Source organism: Telmatherina bonti (genome assembly GCF_933228915.1).
Source record: "Telmatherina bonti genome assembly, chromosome: 17".
NCBI lineage: Eukaryota > Metazoa > Chordata > Actinopteri > Atheriniformes > Telmatherinidae > Telmatherina > Telmatherina bonti.
In genome coordinates this window covers 7,495,358-7,519,123 of record NC_136615.1, presented here as the reverse complement: position 1 = coordinate 7,519,123, position 23,766 = coordinate 7,495,358, and the positions used below count along the sequence as shown (strand labels likewise).

General features: G+C 44.3%; 1 protein-coding gene across 1 annotated transcript; it reads right to left on the bottom strand.

Moving 5' to 3' along the window:
* Nucleotides 1–385: 385 nt before the first annotated feature.
* Nucleotides 386–21,140, bottom strand: naa25 (N-alpha-acetyltransferase 25, NatB auxiliary subunit). The gene is made up of 24 exons (XM_079256509.1): nt 21,063–21,140; nt 18,816–18,901; nt 16,524–16,662; nt 16,335–16,453; nt 16,141–16,215; nt 15,946–16,053; nt 14,821–14,899; nt 14,547–14,658; nt 13,670–13,759; nt 13,420–13,592; nt 13,230–13,342; nt 12,931–13,138; nt 9,040–9,129; nt 8,784–8,964; nt 8,594–8,693; nt 8,356–8,507; nt 6,680–6,805; nt 6,353–6,596; nt 4,022–4,145; nt 3,879–3,944; nt 3,697–3,794; nt 3,503–3,613; nt 3,277–3,417; nt 386–1,800 (listed from the first exon to the last, which is right to left on the bottom strand). The coding sequence occupies exons 1-24, from the start codon at nt 21,118–21,120 to the stop codon at nt 1,678–1,680; spliced, it is 2,916 nt and encodes a 971-aa protein (XP_079112635.1). The 5' UTR covers nt 21,121–21,140; the 3' UTR covers nt 386–1,677.
* Between the last annotated feature and the right edge of the window lie 2,626 nt (nt 21,141–23,766).

The window sequence follows — 23,766 nt, the reverse complement described above, 5'->3', positions numbered from 1 at the left end:
ACTTAAAAACAGATTTTGTTCAATTTCTTTGAATAAAAAACAAACCCAGCATATTAAAGGCATGTCGCATTTTAAAACATAACTACATTTAGAAGTTGGAAACAGAAGGAAAAGGATTTTATCACAGAAATACATTTTTCCTTGTTCATCCTTAAGATTTGAACTCTTTTATATTTATAATCTGAAATTTCATCTTAAATTATGTGACTTTGCCAACAAAAACATCAAATGTATTGAAGTAAAATACAGAGCTTTTAAAAGTAGCTGCAGAATGGAAAATGTCACATTTTTTATCCTAAATATAAATAGATAAACTGAGAGAAATCTGAAGAACAGCAAAGTAAAATCTGAAGTGGAGGAACATAAAAACACTGCAAAGTTCTCACATTTACCTTTTATTTAAAAAAAGCTTTGACATTCCAGTGTTTCTGTTTTCCATTTTCTAGCAAAAGAGGGTGGTGAGATGTCACTCCAGATTGTCAACCGTTGCTCCGAACCTCAGCGACAGTCAGATCCACTCAGACGGGCTCCATGAGGCCTTCGTCAGCAGATGTGTAAGCATGGCGAACAGGAAGGAGAGGAGGGGGGGGGGGTTGTTTACCGTGTTCAAACTGCTCTGCTAAATATTTTAAAACGGTAAAACAGAAAGAATCCAGCTGCTGTCAACCTGCGGTCACCCACCAGATGCTGCAGATGCAGGAATGACACGGGACGAATCTGCTGGTTTTCTACTGCAGCTGCTGTTACAACACACACACTCCAGTCCCGCAGCGATATTCTGCCTCGGTTTTTATTTACACTTAGGTCCAAATGTGAGAAAGAACATCCCAGAGCACAACTTTCTACGTTTGCCACTACGAACACCAGTCTCCCATCGGTTGCATAATGATGCATTAATCTCAGCAGCGCGTCTCTTTTTGGTGAACATTCATGTCAACGTAGTCGCACATGCTCTCTTAAATAACGAGGACGAGTCCGGCCTCAAAGGACGGTGGGCTCCCCCACCGACGTCTTCCCAAAGCACCACTTCTATTAAAAAAAAGGAACAAAATAAAGGGACAAAACAATCATTTAAAAAAAAAAAAAAAAAGTCCTGTTTTTAGCTCGTCTGGTTATAATACTGCAACTACACTTCAGAAGCAACACACGACATACACAGAACAAAGGGAAACAAAACGAGGAGGAGGTTCAGGCGCCGAACGTTTCTCCAAACAGTGCATCAGATTGTGATAAAAATTTGTGCCTTGAAGGGCTGAAAAGCAGCTGGATCCTCAGATGGAGGTGTGTTACTGCAGCTGCTGCCGGTCAGAGGAGACGGGAGGAAAAAGCAGTGGTTTATTGTCTTCTATACTGTCCTCTAGTCAAGCTGCGGCGGTCTTCATTATGTACAATAATTTATTAGACTAAAACTGTGTTTTCGCTTCTTCTGATTTGATCTAGATAGATGATGTGAAAGAGCGCGTCGTCTTGTCTGCTGTAGAAGTTCTGGAGTTTCCCTACAAGCTTGTCTGCTAGAAGAGCTGCGAATGTTCCAGAGGTGAACGTGTCCGACAAAAGAAATCCACACAGAGCTCACGAAACGTGGCAGACGGAGGTCAGGAGGGGCTCTGACCGCATGGCGGGGGGGAGGGGGGTGATGATGATGATGAGCGTACAGTCCGCTGTGTGAGACGCTGCTCAGATCTTGAGGTTTTTTATCGTTTCCGCTCTCTTCCTGAGCAGATCTCCCACCTCCTGTAGCGAGCGCAGGTAACTGCTCTGCACCTTGTCCATAGCAGCCTTCGTAAACGACGCCTCCTCCTGCAACACATGACAGAGGTCATGAGCAGGCTAGTGCACGTAACACTGGAGCGGTGCACGTCTTTTTCCACCACTCAGGTCGTTTATCAGCAGCAGGACAGCAGAAGCATCGACGAGCAGCCAGAAGCTGCTTCTACTGAACTCCCAGAATGCCGAGCTCCAACAAAGCTGGTCTATAAACAAGATCAACACTCCAACATACAGCTGTGCTCATATTTATTCATTAAAGAAGGAAAAAAAAACAGCTGCCTGTAAAATAAGCTGTAATTGACCAAATAAATAAAAATTTTATGACAATCATTATTTTCTAATTCTGGGTCAATAGAAATATTTAAAAAAAAAAAAAAAAAAAAAAAAAGCAAACAAATAAGATAATTTATTACATATTACATCAGTCATAAAGTAATATTTAGTTGAACAATCCTTTAATGTTTCCGCTCCAGTCAGGTGTTTTCTGTTCCTCTCAGTCAGACTTCTGCACCTGTTGACAGGTATTTTGTCCCACTGTTCAACAGAAAAGTCTCTCATTTGTCCAGGACACATGTGTTTGTTTGTTTTCTTTCTTCAACTTAATTAAATGAAAAAACAGCGTCTTATAGGGCTGTGACGATATGCTTTTGTCCCGATTCGATTTGATTCCGATTTTTTGGGTGCCGATTCGATTTAAATAGCGATTCTCACAATTCTTCAATACTGATGATTTTTATAGATTAAAAAACAAAATAGATGAATAAAACGTTTTCATTTTTCTTGATTTCAATTAGGAGAAAACAACATAGTATCCAGATCATCATTCTGCTGCTATAATCCCCAAGAAGACAAGTAAAAAGATCAATAAAAACAATAAAAATGACAAAAATTTAAAATGGATTATTTTTGTTTATTTTTAAAAAAAAAAAATTTTGTTTAAAAAAAAAAAAAAAAAAGTTTTAAAATTATGAAGCAAAAAAAATCCTGATTTTGATTTGATTTTCCCACCCCGAGTGTCTTATATTACTAAATGATATTTATGCAATTTTTTATTTATTGTTTCTTTTTTAAGTCTCCAGTTATTTGAGTGATTGTTGGAAATTCAGCTTTTCTTTGATGAAAGGGGATGAATACATAGGAAACATGTAAACATGAAGCTGCAGTTCCCGCCGTGTCCACTAGAGGCGGCAAAACACAGCAGATCCCCACAGACTCCTGTTAAAAACCAACTTTACAGGCAAATAAACACGTTTCCAGCCTGGTTCTAAACGATGTTTCAGGTTTACCTTCATGACAGCCGTTGTTTTACGACTCGTCCGTTATTTAATCTGGTCATTCTGCATCTGACTTCATGTTTCAGGTCTGAAGTGTGAATATAAGGAGGGAAATTTCCCAACGTGTCCCACTGACAAGCAGCACACACACACACACACACACACACACACACACACACACACACACACACACACACACACGCACGCACGCCGTCCAGCGGTTTGCGCTCACCTCTGTGTGTCCTTCCAGGGTTAAAGCAGCCAGTTTCAGGGCGGTCAGACCCACTTCTTGGCTCTTTATGTGCTCCAACGCCTGAGTGAGCAGGTCCTGCAAGCTCCCCGTCAGCTCCTGGAACCCACAAACCACCACTGGCTACGAAACAGGACAGATCCCATTAAACAGGTGCTTCACCAGTCCACAGTCAGAGGTGGTGCGGTCGGAGAAGCAGGGACTGTACCAGCGCTGCGTTTGCATCCTTTTTTTTCTTCTTCTTCTTCTGTAAACTTGTCTTGAGAGGTCGGAGGATCCTGGCGCAGTAACTCGCCATCCACAACGCTATGCTCACCGTCTGCGAGGAACAACAGCATGCAATGTGACCGTGCTGCTCTGAGAGGCAGATGGAGCAGAAAGACTGGAGGAGAGAAGTCTCACCTCAACAAAGAAGATTAGGTTTTCTAATAAGGAGGGCTGCGTTTTTAATTTGCTCTCTTTCATTTCCAATAAATCCCCTTTGCATTTCCTCAGCATGTCTGCGGACAGAAGGAAGACAACATGAGCTCATCGGGCGGCGAGCAGCGCGGGCTGAAGATGCAGAGATCCAGCTGCCGACTCACCTTGGAGCTGAACTACTAATGATTTGAAAGCATTACAGATCTGAGTTTGGAGTTCAGACGACTCGTCTGGAAGAGGAGAAACAGCAAGTCAGGCAGAAATCACGTCTTCATGCAGGTTTTACGTGACGCTGGCGTCTTCTTACCGAGCCCGGCCGTCTCCAGCTCCTGCAGGAGGACAGAGAGCTGCAGGGCTGCAGCCTGACACTGACAGCTGCCGCTGGACAGAGCCGAGGACAGGCGGGTGGAGGGGGGGCCCAGGAATGGATACTGCAACACAAACATGTAGACGTTACGCTGCTCCTTCACACTCCAAACCAGGTCTGGCTGGTTTTAATGTAAAACTGCATGAAGCTGAATCGTTTTAACGGCAGGGAGACGCGATGCCTTCAGGACCGCCTCCGTCGTCACACGATCAGGCTGAAATGAGTCTCAACACAGTGAAGTTGGCTCGGAACCAAACACACAACAGCATCTATTCACACACCTCTTCCTGATACTATTTAGCAGGGCTGGGAAATCAAATTAAAATAAATTTGAATATTAGGATTTTTTGCTTCACAATTTTAAAAATAAATTTTTTTGTTAAAAAGAAAAAAAAAAAGAAAAAAAGAAAAGGATCGTGAGAATTGCAGTTTAAATCGAATCCACACATATGAAATCGGAATCATATCCCCACAGCCCTACTATCTACCTGCTAGCCTCACTAAAGCCTGTTCCATCCTCCACGAGAACAAGAGGCTGAAAGAACGAGAAGGAACTTGTTGTTCGTCGGGTCCATCCATCCTCCAGGAGAAGCAGGTCTGCAGCGGGGAGGGGTCACTGCGGGGGGCGATGTCTGCTTTATGTGCCATGAACCCGGTTGTTTCCTCCACCAGGTTATGTTTTTACCACCGTCTTTGTGCTCGAGATAACTTAAAAGGTTACGGACGGATTTTTATAAACATTTGCAGAGTTGTTGGAAATGTGAAAATGAAGAAGTGATTAAATTCTGGTGGTGATCCGGATCACCGTTTGGATCCAGGAATGTTTTAAAAGGATTCTTTAACACCGTGTTTGGCGGAGGTTTCCGCTCGCAGAGTTTCTGGTTTCATATTTAACGAGCAGCTCCACCTCAGCTGCATCCCAAACGTCTTCCTGGCTTTATTCCAGCCATAGAGGATCATTATTTTCCTTATTTTCTCATCACTTGTTGATCTTTGGCTGCTCCTGATTGGACGTTACCGTCAGTTTAAGCTCTCCGATTGGTGGAAAGTCTCATGATCTTATTGACTGTTTTTAAAGCCTTAAATGGTTCGGCTCCCTCGTATCTGTCAGAGTTGTTCCATCAACATGCTCCAGCCAGGACTCTTAGGTCCTCTTCTCAACTTTTACTTCAGGTCCCATTGACCAGATTAAAATCCAGCCTTTTCTGTTGCTGCTCCTAAGATGTGGACCAGCCTTCCCCTTCACATCAGAGCTGCTCAATCTGTCTTTGATTGTAAGTCTGTCCTTAAAACCCACTTCTTAGAGCTGGCATACCTGAGCTTTTTCTTTTTCTTTGTGTATTTTAATTTTTTTACCTTTGATTTTAGATTTTTGTTTTGTGTCCAAATTTTGTTTATTTTTTAATGTGAGGTGTTTAATTTTAAATTGTAGAGTGTTGTTGTTTGTTGTTTTACTGTTCAGCACTTTGAGCTGCTGCTGGAGAAACCTGCTCTATAAATAAAGTTGAACATCTGACAGGAAGTGTCTTCATCATCATGTCCAGGTGAAAATAGAGGTCTCTTAGCAACATGGTAGTGATGGTGATGAAGATGTGATAAATAATGGTGGATTTACCATCGAGAGTCTCTGAATAAACACTACATGTTGTGTCTGGATTGTAAACCTCCTGGACGGATAGAAACGCTGGAAAACCTCCGTAGACCAGCTGGAGGGTCACATGACCATCCCAGAGTTCCCCACCATGCTCCTGACACGATGATGATGATACAAGTGATGGCATTGTGGAACTAGCAGAGCTGATGAACACTGATCCAGAACAGCAGGCGATGGAGGAATGATGAGGAATATTTCTGAGAGCCAGAACTCATCAACACTTCAGCTGATCTGCAAACATCTGAGGAACGACACGTTTCTAAAGGTTCTTATCAGACGTAAGCAGAGTAAAGCTCCAGCTTTTCCTCACAACGCTCCCCAAAGCTTGATGGGCATGGCAACAATAATCGAGGGGCGTGGCAATAGTAACCAAGGGGCGTGGTTTTTGCAAAGGTGTTTCCACAGAACGGTGATCAGTGCATAAACTTTAAACCTGACAACAGAAGCGAAGGATCTGCAGCTTCCAGCAGGAAATGTTAGAACGGTTTATATTAGCATTAGCTCTGCGTAGCATCCAGTGGGGCCGAATATTCGCAGTTTCCTGACAAACTGCTCATTTCACAGCATCTCCGGGTGAAAAGTGTCCCAGCGGTCCTGCAGGAGCTGCTGGGACGTACCTGGAAGCGTTTCTCTGCGAGCTCCGCCGCCGTCTGCAGAGTCTGGTGGAGTTGGGACAGCAGGCTGCCGACGACCGAGCTTTTGTCTCCGACTCCGTTCTCGTTGGATATCTCCGAGTTTTGCTGCGAGGACGCGTGTCCCGGCGCCGCCAGCGAGGCGAGCAGGCGCAGCGTTAGCGAGCGTATCCGCAGCCAGACGGACTCTTCCTCCAGACTCTGACGCCGATGTTCCTCTGTTAGCTGTCTGGGAGAGGAAGAGGAGCAGCGCAGCATGACTTCCTCAGTTTTTTAGATTTTGCTTGGTCCTGAAATGTGATGAAGACTTACCGGTCTTTAGGGTCCCAGTTTGTGAAAACAGTAAGGTCTCTGTTGTCCCTTAAACTGTCCCAGGGGATGTCATCCTCCTCTGCAGACAACGACATGGCCTTCACGCTCTCCTCCAAACTCAACACACTGACCAACAGAAACACAACATCAAGACGTCACAGCTGAACATGTTCTCTGCACATCATTTGATTATTTTTGCCAGTCAGGGTTGGATATGTTCCAGCATGAATAAATCCAACGCGTATCCAACATTCAATCAACAGGAAAAATGAACAACCAGCTGTGTTTTTCTCTTCCTCTAACCTCGGCTGGGAACGCACGAGGCGGCCGCGTGTTAGTAGAATTACTGTTATATTTTTAATTTGGCTTAAAACATTGGCATAAGGAGTAAAAGTCTGTTTATGCTGGATGCAGAAGACAGATGGACACATATGTAACTTGGTTACAAACGTAACTTGGCCTGTTTTCAATCGGCTTTGCTTTCAATTGCTTGACGTAAAAAAACGGAGCAACGCCACTGGAACTCACAGGGGGGCGGCGTTGAGTTGTTTCTCTGACACAACCAGCGAAAGGAACAAACCAGGGAAGAAGAAGAGGAAAAAAAGACAATGCAGAAACCACTACAAAGAAAGCACCAGAGGAAGACAAGTTGAATGGTTTTAGTCTTCTGCTGCTGGTGTTGTTGGATGGTTGTCGGTGGGACTGGGCGATATGAGCAAAATCTCACAACGATATCGTTCATTTTATGATTTATGCTAAGTGATTATTGTTGCAATTCTGAGACAATTCATCTAAAATAAAAATGATGCCCTTTCACAGATCAACATACTTTAATTTCTAAAGAACATCTAGTGTGATGTGCAGACTAGACTCATCCAGTCTCCAGTCTGCTGAAACAGATCAGGATTTGTCCTGGGGTTTTGGAAACATGGTTATCTGGAACATCTGTTCTCTAAACACCATGTAACACAGTTACATAGTCTATGGTCAGCTCATATAAGGGGACATGTGTGGACTGAACCAGAGGTGGAATGGTAGAATGACATTGTAAAGTTGTGGAATAGCCGTTTCTAACATGAATGTTCATCCAGGCGATTCATGCTGGCTGTGAAATGTTTGTCACCTTTTTCAAAATGTTGCCTTTTTATACAATATTAGATGGCAGCGTCGCCTTTCCAACCATGCTGTCTGAGTGCACGCCATGTTTCACTGTCCTGTTAGTTAACCTGTCGGTTAAACACCCCAGTTATCGTGGACCGTCGGGAAGATGGAGCTAGCCTGGCTAAGGAAGGACCATGGATGGTCCTTAGATTGTTAAGGTCTTAAGTGCAGATGGAAGCCCGTTGTATTGCAGTGTTTAGTTCATATTGTCTTGTGGCAGAAAAGAAAGACAAATGAAAATTATTGTGTCCAGCTGACTTATTGCAAGAATTTTTTCTTATCGTGCAATTAATTGATTGCGACAGGCCGAGTTGTGTCTCAAATGGAAGCAAAATAACAGACAAATATTTTGTGAGAAAGAAAGAATGATCAGGCCTTAAGTTCTGTTACGGAAATGGACATTTATCTTCAGATTATTATTGTCAGCCCCGTTTTTGCTTTTTTTTTTCTTTTTTCTTTTGCTTCTTTTTCTTTATATTTTGGAAAGATTAATAACAACAAATAAAGATTCTTACATGTCTGCCTCCAGGAACAGGTCCAGCAGCATCCTCTCCGTTCGGACCTGGGCGAAATGCAGCGACTGGTTCAACCGGTTCCTCAGAGCAATGAACTCTGGGATTTTCTCAAACGCACCATACTTGTATGCCTGGATGATGTACTCTGAGGTCTGCGACATGAAGAAGAAACATGAGCGAGGGGGATTATTACCAAGCCTGACGTGTCTCAGAACGAATCGGAGTGGGAGAGACTCACATCTTTCTGGTTAGAGTGGAAAAACCTGAGGGAGAAGTTACACGACTGGGACGCTGCAGCAAACTGGCCCAGCGACTCTGCATAGCGCGTCAACAGAAACCTGAAAAACACATTTTTAAAACCATCTCTGCTCCTCTAAAAGGCTGACAAACAAAAGCACAGATGTAGCTAGCGGTGTTTCTGTACCGACCCGATGGTGTCGTGCTGCACGTGCTTGGCGTCCAGGCTGGAGTAGAGGTCCACCACAGGCTCGAAGGCTCCGAGGCGACAGTAGAGCAGCAGCAGCAGCAGCTTGAACTGGGCGTTGGACGAGCTGTGAGACAGACCCTCCTGAAGGAGACCCAAACCCTGCCACGCCATGTTCTCATCGCCTGCACAGACGCAGAGCTATTTACAGGTAGCTCTACCTGGAAGACAGCAGGCACTGGAATAAGAGGGAAACTCACCCGTTTCCGTCCACAAATCCACGTAGACATGAGCCGCCATGAGACAGTACATGTCCGAGAACTGCAGCTCCGTCTTCAGAGCGTTCTTCCCTGTTAAACATCAACATGTCAGCAAACCAAACCAACAACCAAGCAGGTTTTTAGAATCCTCAAGGAAACCTCGTTGATGTGGAGCCCTTTAACCCCTAAACCGGCGGCGGCCCACCTGCGGGCTGTTTTACGTTTTTTTGTTTTGTTTTTTTTTAATCGCGCTTGTACAATACCTTAGACGTTTCCCATTTCAATAAAACTGTGCATGACGCACCGGTAGGCTCTCCTCTTCTGATTGACCCCATTTTTGACCAACTAGATTGATCCATGGTCCTTCCTTAGCCAATAATACCCACTGAGTGTCAACCTAGGTGGTCTGACCATAACATACGTTTCCGCCTCCAGACCTCGCCCACCAGCTCTGATGTCAGTTCTGACACCACTGTCGTAAAGTTGTGGAGCGCGTGAACATAATTACAGTAAAGCCCTCACAGAATAATAGTTGTGGCTGCTATTGTCACCAAATTTTAACTGGTCATAGGAAAGGCTTCATGCTACAGCTACATCTGATTTTCCACTCCATCTCTCCATGAGCGGCATGTTGGCAAAATAGAAGAGAAATTCAGACAAGGGAAAAAACCTGAAATTTCCTTATGTTCCAACTTCAATAACTTTATGCTGGTTACAGTTACAATACTTTTGAAAGCTCAGGGTAAAACTTTAGAGTGTTTTCTTAATAAAGAGACCACGCTTTTAAATGTACTCCAAAGGGTTCCAGAACTAATTTAATTTGGGTCTTTTTTCAGGCGTTTTTGGCATTTTGGGGGTGACTGTAAGGGGTTAAGGGACACTGTGGAACATTTTCAGACCAAAATGGACATCTGCATCTCTCTATGTTATCATTGAGGTTTTAAGAGCTCCGTTAATAATCTGACATTCTTGTTAGCAAAGAATTTTAGATTTGTTTCTCCATACAACAGGTATGCCTGAAGGGGAACCGCCATGACAAGGTGCGTTTCCATTACACCGAGAGCTGCTCAAAAACTAAATATCGCAATTAAAAAAACGCTAAAGGAAAAAAAGTAAAAAAAATATTGCTAATAAGTTTTTAGGCTCTCATGAGGTGGTTTTATAGATGTTTCGATACAGAAACAAATTGCAAAAGTGTAATGGAAATTATTAATTTTTACATTTACGTGTCCCCAGACATGAAGTGGGGGTCGATGTAAAGATGGGTAAAGATGGCACAGCGTGGAACAAAACAGCAAATTTCAGAGTTTTAGAAAAGAAAATGAGGGAGAAAAGCTTTGAAAAGTTGTAGCAAATTCTCCGCAGCAACTAAAAAAAACCCCAAAATAGCACTACGTAGCTACCTAGTGCAAGCCTCAGACAACTGAGGATTATGCACTAAACTCTGTTCAATAGAGTCACCTGCAAATCACATTGTTGTTTGTTAAAACTTAAACATCGCTTTTATTTTTGTAAAAATGTTGTGGAAACAACTACAGCTGCTGGCAAGGGACAAATGGCATCAACATGGAATAAGAAGCGTTTCCCAACACACAGTGATTGAGACACCAGAGAATAAGATGGAAAATCAAGATGGAGAATCCAAAATTAGCGTAAAGCTAACTTCTTCCATTGGTTTTTCTAAGACAACATGTTTGTTGTCATGGCAGCATGACAGCAGCTCCTGCTAGAATCCACCAGCCTCGTCCCTGCAGACGTGGATGTTTATGTGCTTTTGGCAGCTTTTTAAGTCTCGCTAAATGCCGTTTTTTGTCACATTAAATGGAGCTTACAAAGCTTTTAGCCCGACATTGCTGCAACTGCAGCGACTTTCAAAGTCGTCTCTGCATAACACTGCACTGTCATTTCCCACAAGTCCTGGTGGTCCCTGAACTGACCACCGTGTCACTGCATGACCTGCTTTCATCAGTGCAGTCGCAGATTTTTGATTCTCAGCAGCTACCGTTGTTGTTGCAACAAGCGTTAGACATGGTGAGCAGCTACAATATGCTATTCTGAGGCATCATTTTAACTTGCAGAATGTCCCTTTAATAATAAACAATCGTCTGATTAAAGCAACAAAGTCCTGCAGAGTACAATGCACAGGAACAAGCTGAATAAAACTCTTTCCCATTGTCAGTTTCAGTGAAAACACTTCCAGCCTCATATCTGAAACCCGATCATCAAAAGACAGAAGTCCGTTGTCTGTCGAGCCAGCAGCGTTGCAGGACTCTTGATGTCGATATTTCCTTCCTTTGCCCCTCACGAGGAGCCAGCTTAAACAGACTGGGGCGTAAAATTGATGCTGAATAAACATAAACGTATTGACATCCTGTGTTTTTCCATCTCAGACTGTAATCCTTGAATTCCATCCAGTTTGGATGATTACAATTCACATTTGGCGGGAATCTTACAGGCCTGCAAACAGCCTGGTTTTTAACGGGTATGAACGGGTATCCACATCACTCCAGTACAAACCTCACTTCAGTGGCTGTAGTTGCTGTTGTTATCGCCCCCTTTTTAGTGTGCGTCTCCCATCCTTTTCCCTGCAACTTTCCTTTTCCATTTTCATTTCCTCACTGAAGGATCAATAATGTCCCATCTGTGGACTGGCAGCGTATTTAAACTCTGACTCCGTTAACTTTGGGATTTGGAACAGAAGTTCTGCAGACATTTCAGGAACTGAGGAACTTTACTTTCATTCTGAAAACCGAGCTGAAAAGTAGTTCTTCCCATCTAAAGTCCCTGCTGTATCAGGAGACGAGGTTTCCTTCGTGGTTTACTCATGTTTATACCATGGTCTGGGTGAATATTCCATTCTGATTGGCTGCAGGTTGTCCGTTAAAAAGTGATATAGGACACCAGCTATAAAAAGTTCAGTCAAATAGCTGAATAATTCTAAATCACTGCGCTGGCTCAAACGCCAGTTGGTAACCATGGCAACAGAAATGTTAGCGACAAACAGAAACCAGAAAGAATATCTGGAAGGACTATGTCAAACAGCAGCCCATGGTTACTAATGAATGTATCTTATCTGCCAGTTTTTAAGTTATTTTATGTTTTCAGGTTAATTTAGACCATTGGTTGGACAATAACCAGAGTAGAAAAGGAAGAAAGGAAAAAAAGTCTCTCAAGGCCTTCCCCATCTCACTACTGCATTACGTTCATGTTCTACCGAGATCGTTCGTTGAAATCAGTCACTGCAGATAAATATCTATCATATTTATTTAACCGTATTAAATAATATTTAATCAGTTAGTTTGTGATAAAGCTCCAGATTTCTCAAAGAGGGACAGAGAGGCTCTGACGTCACCCTGCAGCGGTGCCATGCATGTTTCTCTGCATTAATGCTCCAGTGGTTACGCCGATTTCACAGCGATCTTCAAGAATTAAAAAGGTCCGTGCTGTTCGCATTTAGATTTTTCCACGGCCTTGGCAACACCACAACAAGAGACATTAAATAGTCCACTCAGCCACTTCTTGTTAAAAACATTATTTTAACAATAAAAACAACGTAAGTGATTGATCTTATATTATTTCCTTTGTGAGTGACCGTGGTATACGTATAGTATGCGGTATACTTTGCGGTGGCGACCGTCCATTAATTTCTAATAATGGACATCTCATCGGGCATTATCCCTTACTTAAACTGTATGAGCTGCAAATTACTGGAAAAAAAAAGTTTTTCTTCTTGCATGCAGCAATGTTAAAGATGGCTAAATTGCAGGAATATGTAAGAAAACTTAGCATCCTGTCACAATGCTGTGGGTGACGGGACCAATCTCACGCTTAGCTTTTTCAGATCGGATCACCACCTAAAGGTCTGACAACGAAACAAAGCGAGGCTCCTACCAAACTTGAGTCCATGACGGTAGTAAGCCTTGAGCTCGGCGATAAGGCGCAGCTTTCCGCTTGAGTCCAGCGAGTGATGCAGCCCGAGCGCCCGGCTCAGCTGACACACACATAAATGCCTCTGCAGGGCTTTGGTGTCCTCCGGGAAGGCAAATCCGTCCTCTCCCTGCTCCGCCAGAGGGACCGCTTCACTCAGACGGTTGATGAACTGAGGAGTTAATGACAGATGTGGGTTTTAGCAGGTAAACCAGTGGCTTCACACGAGGCGGTTCGACCGCAGGGCTGCAGGTGGGACTCACCTGAACGTGCTGGTCAGGAGAGAGCAGATGAAGGTATATCTTCAAGTCGGTGATGCAGCAGGGTTTGTCTCCAAACTTCCTGAAGAACTGCACCAACAGGTCTAAAGGCTCACCTGGAGAAGGCAGAAAGCAGGTGGTCATACGAAAGCGTCGGTGAACGCTCAGAGTGCGTATGAGCCCGGCGTTTTACCCAGCAGGCTTTCCTCAGGACAGCCTCTTTCTCGAAGTCTGTGCATCAATTCCAGCCGAGCTAAATAAGGCCCCCTGAGAGAGCGCGAGTCTTTGCCGTCCTCCCCCTTAATTCTGTCCTCCACGAACCTCACTACCTCAGCCACGGTGTGATGCACCGCCCCCTCCGAGCAGCTGCAAGCACAGAGACGCTGATCAGTAATGGTACAAATACAACCCACAACCAATGTAAAGAAGAAGTCGTGTCTCACTGTTGGCCTTCTTCTGGAGGGCTCCACGACTGATCCATCAGGTGGAAAAGAGAGTCGAAGTAGGAGGGATAGAACTGCCAATCATCGGGACTACAAGCACAAACAGATGGAGATGTTCAAACTGGATGCAGAAACAGACAATCTGCTCCCTCCTGACCAGGTCAGAGGGCAACCTGCAGCTCCACAGCATGTTTTTGATCACACAAGTCAAGTTATTTATGTCAAGCAGGGCTCTTTAACCAGCTGATCTCCATCCCAGCTGCCTTCACTACCACCAAAATAAAATAACGTCATGAAATGATGCTGCTGTTAGAAAAATCTGGATTTTATCTGAGCAACAGTCTGGAAACACACCATTCAGTCCAATACTGCGTTAACCCTCAGAAGACCATAAAACAGGGTTTCCCAGAGGGTGGTCGTCGACTCCACTTATTTCTGCCATTTTTTACCCGCTCGGCTTTATTCCAGCCACAGAGGACTTTTATTTAGAAAAGCTTCTGCTCACTTCTTCATCTTTGGCTGCTCCTGATTGGACATTTCTGTCAACTTAAGCTCTCTGATTGGTTGAATATTGGCCAGGAAGTGTCTTCATCATCATTTCCAGGTCTTCGTAGAGGTCTCTTTGCAACATAACAACGAGAGTTATCTTTTCTATTATGAAAATATGACAAATAATGGTGTTGTCATGGATCGGTGTGTATGTACTGTATAGTCTCTAAGTAAACACGACATGTTGCGTCTGGATTGTAAACCTGCTGGACGGGACTGAAAAGCCTGGAAAAGCCCACAATTTACCCCACAGAGTTTCACACCACCGTCCTGAGAGACTATGAATGATATGACCGACAGAGTTTTAAGCGTTGAAATCCTAACTCACTTTTTGAGGAGCAGCTTGTGGGCCAAGGCGTTGCACTCGGGCCAGCACTCTAGTCGCCGGTACAGCATCATACACTTACTCTCTCTGCTCTGCAGCTCGCTGGTCAGCTTCTCTGTGGAAACATGCAGGAACACAACGTGAGAGGAAGAACACTGTGAAACACACACAGCATCCTTTCTGTCCAAATGATTCTGTGTGATTGATGCCATCAGACATCAAATATTCGTGGGTTCTTCTAATTCCTGCAAGTACAGGAATGAAACTATGTACACACCTCCCAGTGGACCTCGGATCACTTCAAGCGCCTCCACACACTTCCCCAAGCGCTCCAGGATCATGAAGTACAGCTGCACCTGCAGTCACACATGAAGGTGTTGCAGCCATCACAGAATCTCACTTAAAGGCTTAAAGAGAGACAAAAATCCGCTGCCTGCAGGCAGCACAGCTCTACGACACATGCGACATCGACACAAACACCGAGCATCCTGCATGAGTTCTTCTGACTTCTTATATTTCAGGTTTAATACTCTGCAGCTTTCCCTTCTTCCAGCGCAGCGTGAAGAGATCCGAGCTCCAATCGGAGCTCCGTCTCCAAGTAAAGAAATTTACCCTGAAACCTTCATGGTTCCATGTAAATCTGAATACCGTGGATGAAAACCACACTTTTGTCTCTCTGGTCTTGTTGCGGATGTTCATGCTGTGTGTTGGATCGGCTCAGAGGAGGAGGAGGAAACAGCAGGGCAAAGTTCTGAAAGACTGAGCAAATGCCTGGAAAGTTTCTGTAGACCATCTAAAGGGGAAGATATCCATCACAGTTTAGTCCTCAGAGTGACACACCACCATTCCAGAGACACAGAAGCAAAAGCAGCTGGGAGCGCCGCAGATCCAGCAGAGTTTCAGGCTGAGATCTGCGTTTGTAAGCGGACCGAGTCCGCTTCTTTGGTCCAAGTCAGAATTTGTTTGGCACATTTACGTTTCCCCAAACGAAACTGACTTTCCGAGCAAACGGACTCGGATGAGAAAGGCTGATGTGAACGTGTCCTTAAGGGTTAAAAGCTATTTACTGGTTGGCTTGTGGGTCTTGCTGCATTTTCTCATTTGAATAAATGAGCTGCAAATAAAACAAGCTGAAAAGTAAAAGTTTCCAGGAATAAATTTAGGTTGATGTTAAAAGAAAAAACAAAAAAACTTGCTGAATGTCTGAATACTTGAACGTAACAAAGCACTTCTCTTCTCCGTTAAACGCAGACTGACACGGTCACAGTTCAGGGACACGAGTCGTTTTGCTTCTGGTTAAACTGGTCATTTCCCTGTGATTTTATGTGCAAAAACCCCGTTTTAATGTTTTAAACTGGCAGCTTGAATAAAGTTAAAGGGAGATGGAAAGAGGAAAACTCACCTCTGCTTCTGCCTCTATCTTGTCCTCCTTGACCATTTTCTCCACCATGCGCTCAGCCAGAGGCAGGAACATGGTCTGGGCCAGCTTTTCATCCTGTGCCGAGATCGCCTTGGCAACAGACCAGAGGATTTTGTCTTATTTCCAAGGCAATGAGAATATGTGAGGAGCTGAGCTTCAGCTGAGCATCGTCAGTACCTGCATCACCAGACTCATGACGGACCAGAAGTAATACGGATTCTTCGGGACGATTTTATATAAAGCCATTCCTGCCTGCGAGGTTTGGGAAAAAAAACCAAAACAATCAACACCATCTTCGTTATTCCAATTAAACATCCATCTCAAATCATTTGTTCTTTCCTGTCCTCAACCTGGACAGGTGTGTTTCCCACCTGCTGCATCTTCTTGTACTCCCCCACGCGAGCGTAAGCCATGAAGAGGTGAGAGTGATACTCCTCGCTGAGAGGAACCTTCTTCACCGCCGCCTCATACAGCTTCGTGACCAACTCCGCTGTGAACGACAAGCGCAGCGTTAAAAACACTCTACCGCTGCGGCGTCACTCCAGCCTGCAGGTACTTACGGCGATGCATCTCCCTGTACAGTATCGTCAGAGCTTGAAGGGAGTTGTCGTCGGTGGGCTCTAAGGTGGCCACTTCCTGGGCCAAAGCGAAGGCTTCATCCTGCTTTCCCGTCCTCTGGAGGCCGATGGCCTTCAGCACCTGCCGGAGAGAAGAAGAAGAAGGAGTTTCACACACGTACTGGTCAGCAGTGGGAGGGGACGTCCAACAGCCAAGTTCATGACTGGGCATGAAGACGTCCGCGTGTTCAACAATACGCTAACGGCTGCACTCAGAAAAGCACCAGTTTTACTAAATATTAGATTCAGCTGAACAATAACGTCATGTGGAGGCAGACGCAGGAGAACCAGGTCTGCTGAGACTTCAAAGTCTGAAACGGAAGAGTCGAGTCTTAAAGGCAGGCAGAGTCAGATGCTGCAGACACAGAAAGCCAGAACGTTGCCGTGTCAGAGCATCCACCTCTGCTTCCTGTTGGAAACAAACCGAAATAAAGGAAGTACTTCTTCACTACAAGGGCTGCATGTACACCGCTGGGCCCAAAATAAAGCTGAGACACGCGAGTCCTGATGTGGGACTGTGTCAGACTGAATCCACCAGGAACTAGGGCTGCTCGATTATGACAAAAATTATAATCACGATTATTTTGACTGAAACTGAGATCTCAATTATTTAACACAATTATCCAGTATTTATAAACAACGCTGCGCGTCGTGGTGTTCTAGACTGCGTGTCGTACATTATAACCGTCTAATGGACGGTTCCGAGTTGTTTAATCCGCTTCTACCGCTTATATAGGAACTATTTTACGTTGGTCTGGATGTACGTTTTATACCAAACAACCGCTGTCAGGCTGCAGCGCGTTTCTCTCATTCACCTGTTAAAAGACAGCTGATCTGAACCAGCTGGTTAACGCGTTGCTATGGTAACACCCCGTAACGGAGGGATATTACAGTGTTTAACTCGCCGAACTATGTATAGGAAAATAATGCAGCCAGTTGTCACTGACAATGGTATAAACTATGTTTAGGTGAACTTCCACAACCTACTGCAGTTATTCTACATTGACCTGCAGCCGGAGCCGACTGAGACTGGCCGCCTGGGAGTGCTTTAGGACGGGAGAGGCTCCCGCTGCTCCTTCCTTACAGTAACTGCAGAACAATATGTGTCTTCAAGTCAGTCGCCAAAACACCAGAAAAGTCTCTAATAACTCCAGTAAAAGCTGCTAGATTTGTCGCTTTTAACAAAAAAAAGTCTCCAGATTTAGCGAGAAAGTCTCCAAGTCGGCAACAGTGTCTGAATGAAAGCAAAGCGGCTGTGGGAGGAGTTTACAGCACAGCGCTGCAATGCCAGAGACGCTCGATTAGCAGCTGAAGACAGCAGGAGAGGAAACTGCAGAGAGAAAAACAATCACACCCTTTTATTTTTATGATTGTTGAAAACCCAGATCGTACTGAGATTAAAATCCGATTAATCGTCCAGACCTACCAGGAACACAGTAAAACATGTAAATATTATCTAACCCTAAAAGAGGGTTTCTGATGACCAGGCTTCTGGTTTTCTTTCAGTGAAAACCAGAAGCCTGAAGCCCAGTTCATCAAGGAATAAGTACCAAAATCCTAAAAATGAGTAAAGTAGTCCTCCGAACGAGGACAGAAGACCTAAGTCTAAAGTAAAAAGTGGATCTGAGCAGGTTTCCAGGTGTTTAATCGAGGTGTTACCAGGTAAATATCTCAGGAAGTCATCAGCAGCATGGACACCTCTACTAACGGCCAGAATCAGGAGAATCCAGTTTTTTAGAGCTGGAATAAAACTTTTCACCACAAAACAGCGAAAGTCAGCCATGATGTGTAATTGCAGCTGCAAGAGTTTCTGTCCCAGCGAGACAGACGTTTGTTTTCTGTGGAGAAATGACCGGAAGCTCTGAAGCACAGTGATGTTCTCATGTTTCCCGTTTGGGGTTTGATCCGTGTTTGCTTTGGATGCCGATGCCCGGGAGTCTTTTAGCTGATTCTCTCCCTGTCATGTTGCAGTGCTACATGTCAGCATCGCTGCTTCCTGCTGACGTCATCTGGATGCATCTCACACTGCCTGCTGTACAGGTGACTCTGCTTAATAAGAACATCGCAAAAGAAAGAACTCTTCAAACCAAGTTTTGGTGTGTTCTGACACACATCAAACCAGCTGAACGATGACAGCATCACTGGTTGGAGCTGCATGTTCTGCAATACGGGCTAAATGCACTGATTAGTCAAACAATCCCTGATAGAAATCAGCGTTTAGATGCCGTCTCCCACCTTGGCGCAGTGCAGATCCTTGTGTTTCTTCAGCAGTTTATCTGCCTGCTGTATGGCCATCTTGTTGTTGCCATTATCAAGGTAATCTGGAGACACACAACAACAATATCTTAGTAACTCTGCATAAACACAGCTGATTAAAAAGTTGATCCAAGATTAAATCTATTTATTTTTTTATTCAGAGTTTTTGGCAGGTGGCTAGAATATCATCACAAGGCCAACACAAAACAAGACACACAACCATGCACACTCTCATCCACTCACAGGTTCAATGTAGAGTCACCAAACAGCGTTTAGACTTGACAGGAAGCAGGAGAGAACACATGCATATTGAGAGCAAGCAAACTCCACATAATCCCTGTCCAAATTAAGATTTAAACCAGCAACCCTCCCACTGTGAGGCAACAGGGCAACCTCTTCGCAGCCATAAAACTGGAATACAAGTCAACAGAAACCCATTAAGAAAGGACTGTACACATTTATTAGTTTACAGGATTTGTGATCTTTCCTTGTATTTAACAGAAAATGACTTATTACGATGGTGCTGGTTGGAAAAACGTAAATCAAACGCAGTTGCAGAATAATTTCTGCCATTTTCTAACCCTCAAAGAACAAGCAGCAAGTTTAGATCACTTTAACACACCGTTTGCTGATGTTCTGGTAAATGTGTAACCGTAATCACGTCCAGCGTGTCCTGCTGAATGGCTGGTGATTGTTTTAGTATGCAGACACACTCAGTTCAGGCTGTTCAGGACAGCTGGGTGCCAAAATTAACTGTGCCAGACAGTATGCTGTGATTATGTCATGTCTATTCTCCAAGTTCAAACTGTCATTACTGGAGATAAAAGTTGCTTCAAACCTGCAGAAATGCCAGGAATCCTTACACTGTAAAGATCAGCTGTCAAACTAAGCAGCACCGAAGCCCATAAATACCTAAAATAATCTATACTGTGTATTTAAAGCAGGGGTGTCAAACTCCAGACCTCGAGGGCCGGTATCCGGCAGGTTTTTGTTGTTTCCTTGCACCAACACACCTGATTCAAATCAAATGGATCCAGCAGCTTCTTGTCAACCTATTATGAATTTCGGTCAGGTGTGTTGGAGCATGGAGACAACTAAAACCTGCAGGATAGCGGCCTCGAGGACTGGAGTTTGACACCCCTGATTTAAAGTATCTGTGGTTTTCAAACAACTTTATCTGAAACTTCCCAGATAGCAGCCTATCTCCATCAATACCTGGTAGTTATTTTTAAATGCTTTTAGTTAAAAACAACACAGTAAAGACGTGTTTCGTGTTGTTCCAGCTGTATTTTCACAAACAACAACAGGTGAATAGTCTGTTATTGTGGGATTTAGGGGTCCATGACAGCTCCACCTCAGCAAGCTCAGCGTTTGTGAGAGACTATCAGAGAAATTCCCAATTTCACCTAGTTGGTCTAAAAAGCAGCTCTGTGTTCATCCAAACAGCCCCCAGTGAAAGATAATAAAATTCCATCTTCTTGTGTTTATCTGGTTTCTATTCAAGAGGCTGAGATAAGATGGGCTTTATATTAACAATATGGACTTTTAAATAAAAACAACATTTTGGTTTGTGATTTTTCAGTGAGAAGAAGTGTGCCTTGGCTCAAAAAAGCTTGAAAAACACTGACCTAGCTAATACAGCTAGCTCGAAGCATTGTCCTTAAACTATTATGATGCTAATGCTAACATAAAGCTAACTGTGCAACATAAACCTAGACACAAAGCAGCTGCCGCTTCAAATAAAACTAATGTAAACTTGTCAGTCTGAGACATAAAACCTGCAATAATTCCCAGCTTTTGTTGACAGCCAGCTGCAGCGTGTCCATTGCCTGGCAGGCTGGTTGTCTGACATATTAGCCTGCTGAGCTAGCTGTCAAACAGCGACAGCTAGCAGAGGGACAAAGCAATAAAACAACAAAAGTGTCCATATTTTGGACACTGCAATTCCACCAGAACCGTATGAGCCTTTAACGTAGAGATGCGGGGCTTCAGAGAAACATCCCCCCGAGGAAGCCGTGTCTCGCACGGCTGGGTGTCACGCCGGGTAAGGTGCGCTGTCATCGGGGAGTGGAAGTGGCAGAGTCCGGGGCTGGAGCTGGAGGGGCCGCATCGCTGCCCCCAACCCGCAACAGTCTCCAGTTTACACTTAGACTCCGGTACAAGCCGCAGATATGTCACCAAACCTCTGGGCACTCACTAAAATGTGTCTTCCCATTGATACCTTACCGTATATGGGTCTGAGTCTCCTGTCGTTGGGATCTTGCACATGGCCTCTCGCCGCCATGGTGGAGTTTACCTGCTGAGATAATGTTAACGCATGCGTAGTGAGGCGCGCATCAGAGGATTAAAGGATTTTTTTTCTCTCTGCTAAAGATACATGATCAATGTATGGAAGTTCATTACTGTCAAAAAGAAAAAACGAAATTTGGAATACATTCATACATAATTACAGCATATAATATAATATACACACACACACACACACACACACACACACATATATATATATATATATATATATATATATATATATATATATATATATATATATATATATATATATATATATATATATTACGATATATGCATTACGATATGCAAACTGTGATGGGTCCTGAAAGGACTTGCTACTTGCTTGTTGAGGTGAGCCACCTGAAGCTGGTGATCTTCTTCATTCCAGACCACACATTCCTCATGTTATTCTGCTGAAACCGACTTTCTAACTTCTTCCTGTAGTCCTCCTTGCACTTCTTAGTTTGTGTTTTAAGTTGTTTTCGTGTTGCCCTCGATAACTCCCTGTCTCCATCCCTGATGAGGGGTGAGGCAACTCCAACTCAATCTGGAGCCTCCAACTCAATCTGTTGGTTTCCTTGTATAGGCTATTATGAATTGGCTTTCCTGTTTTTCTCCTGTCTTTAAATCATCTTGAGATGGCATTGCCGGGATTTGATGCTATGTAAATTAAGTTGAATTGAATTGAATTGAATTGAATCTCCCATGGGCAGTCTCAATTTTATGGCATTTGACATCCCAACCCAGTTTTTCCTTGATAAATCCACAAAGTGTCTCAGCTTCCAACCTTGGATCAAACTTGGTAGCAAACACACTCACCAACTTTGTTGTCACTGGATATATATTAGAAACAACGCCAGTTCAAAAGTTCTTCAAAGAAGAAAAACAAGACATTTCTTGTCAAAACTGAGCAGACCTGAAGGTAGAGTCACTTTAAGTACTTTAAAACCCCTATGGAGCCCTGAAAGTGCCAGAGGGTTAAAAAACACACAAAAAAACAACTACAAGTAACAACTACAAGGAGAAAGACCTCCATGGAGACACTGATCTTCATGTGATAACCAGCTCACAGTGAGATGTTAGAGGGCCCTCTGCTGGTCATCAAGCCAAACTACATCACTCCAACTGAAACGGAGTTCCTGACGGTCCTCCAGAAGATACAAAATCCATAAACCAACTCGTCTTTTCCTGTAGGTCTCATGTTGCTTCATGTAAAATCTGCTGTAGAACAGTAATCTTGTAATGTGACTGACTTGTTTTTGTCCAAACTAGTCGTTTTGGAGCAAAGTATCTGCTGTAGAAGAGAGCTACCATCTTTTCTGATCCCTCACCAAGTAACGTTGGTCCTAAACCGAACCAAAGACCGAGTCAGTGGTTCTTCAGGGGGTTGGACATGTCAGAGTTTTTCTCTTTAATTAAATCTGAATTCATGTTATTGGAGATTTTAACGCTGTGAGAACAGATTAATGTCTGGATGCTGGGATCAGAAGCTGATTGAAAGCTTTATTTAGTTTCTGATCGGCCTGATGAAAGTCTGACTCAGCAACGGAGGACTTTGCAGGTTAGACAATGTGCAGCAGTTGGTCTGGAATGTTCCTCATCCACACCTGCCTCACCACACACATCATGGTCTCCACACAGGGACGAGTTCAGGTGGTTCTTTTCCCTCCCCATGAATCTTTCCACTTTCAACCACTGCTGCAGCTCCAACGGAAGAAACTGACCAATCACAGCCTTCACTCTAACATCTGATGACATCCACCCAGTGGTCTGAAGGTAACCTGGTGGTTATTGTGGAGAAAGTACAGGTTCTAATGGAATCTGATGACTCAAACATCAACGTTCAGGATGAAAGCTACAAGCTGCTGATGTTTACTATAACAGAGTAAAGTTATTCACTTCTGGTTTAACTGGTGTGAACGAGTCCCAGTTCACCAGAAACCACCAAAGTTCTATTAAAAAGCCCCAAAACCTCCATCCATCCATCTTCGGCCGCTCATCCGGGGTCGGGTCGCGGGGACAGCAGCCTAAGCAGGAAAGCCCAGACTTCCCTCTCCCCAGCCACATTTTCCAACTCTGCGGGGGGGATCCCAAGGTGTTCTGGGTCTTCCCCGGGGTCTCCTTCCAGAGGGACGTGCCTGGAACACCTCACCAGGGAGGCGTCCAGGAGGCATCCTGACCAGATGCCCAAGCCACCTCAACGGATTCCTCTTGATGAGGAGGAGCACCGGCTCTACTCTGATCTCCTCCCGGATGACCAAGCTCCTCACCCTATCTCAAAGGAAGAGCCCGTCCACCCTGCGAAGGAAACTCATTTCAGCTGCCTGTATACGAGATCTCGTACTTTCGGTCATGACCCACAGCTCATGACCATAGGTGAGGGTAGGAACGTAGATCGACTGGTAAATCGAGAGCTTCGCCTTCTGGCTCAGCTCCTTCTTCACCACGACAGACCGGCGCAGAGTCCGCATTACTGCAGACTCCACACCAATCTGCCTGTCGATCTCACGCTCCATCCTTCCCTCACTCGTGAACCAGACCCAGAGATATTTAAACTCCTCCACTTGAGGCAGGACCTGACTCCTAACCCGGAGAGGGCAATCCACCCTATTCCGGCTGAAGACCATGGTCTCAGATT

Coding starts and splice junctions, on each gene's coding strand:
- naa25 (XM_079256509.1), bottom strand. CDS start 21,120: ATGGCGGCGAGAGGCCATGTGCAAGATCCCAACGACAGGAGACTCAGA. Junction 3,945..4,021: donor GCTGGAGACGGCCGGGCTCG/GTAAGAAGACGC, acceptor CTCCTCTTCCAG/ACGAGTCGTCTGAACTCCAA. Junction 3,418..3,502: donor AGGATGCAAACGCAGCGCTG/GTACAGTCCCTG, acceptor CCTGTTTCGTAG/CCAGTGGTGGTTTGTGGGTT.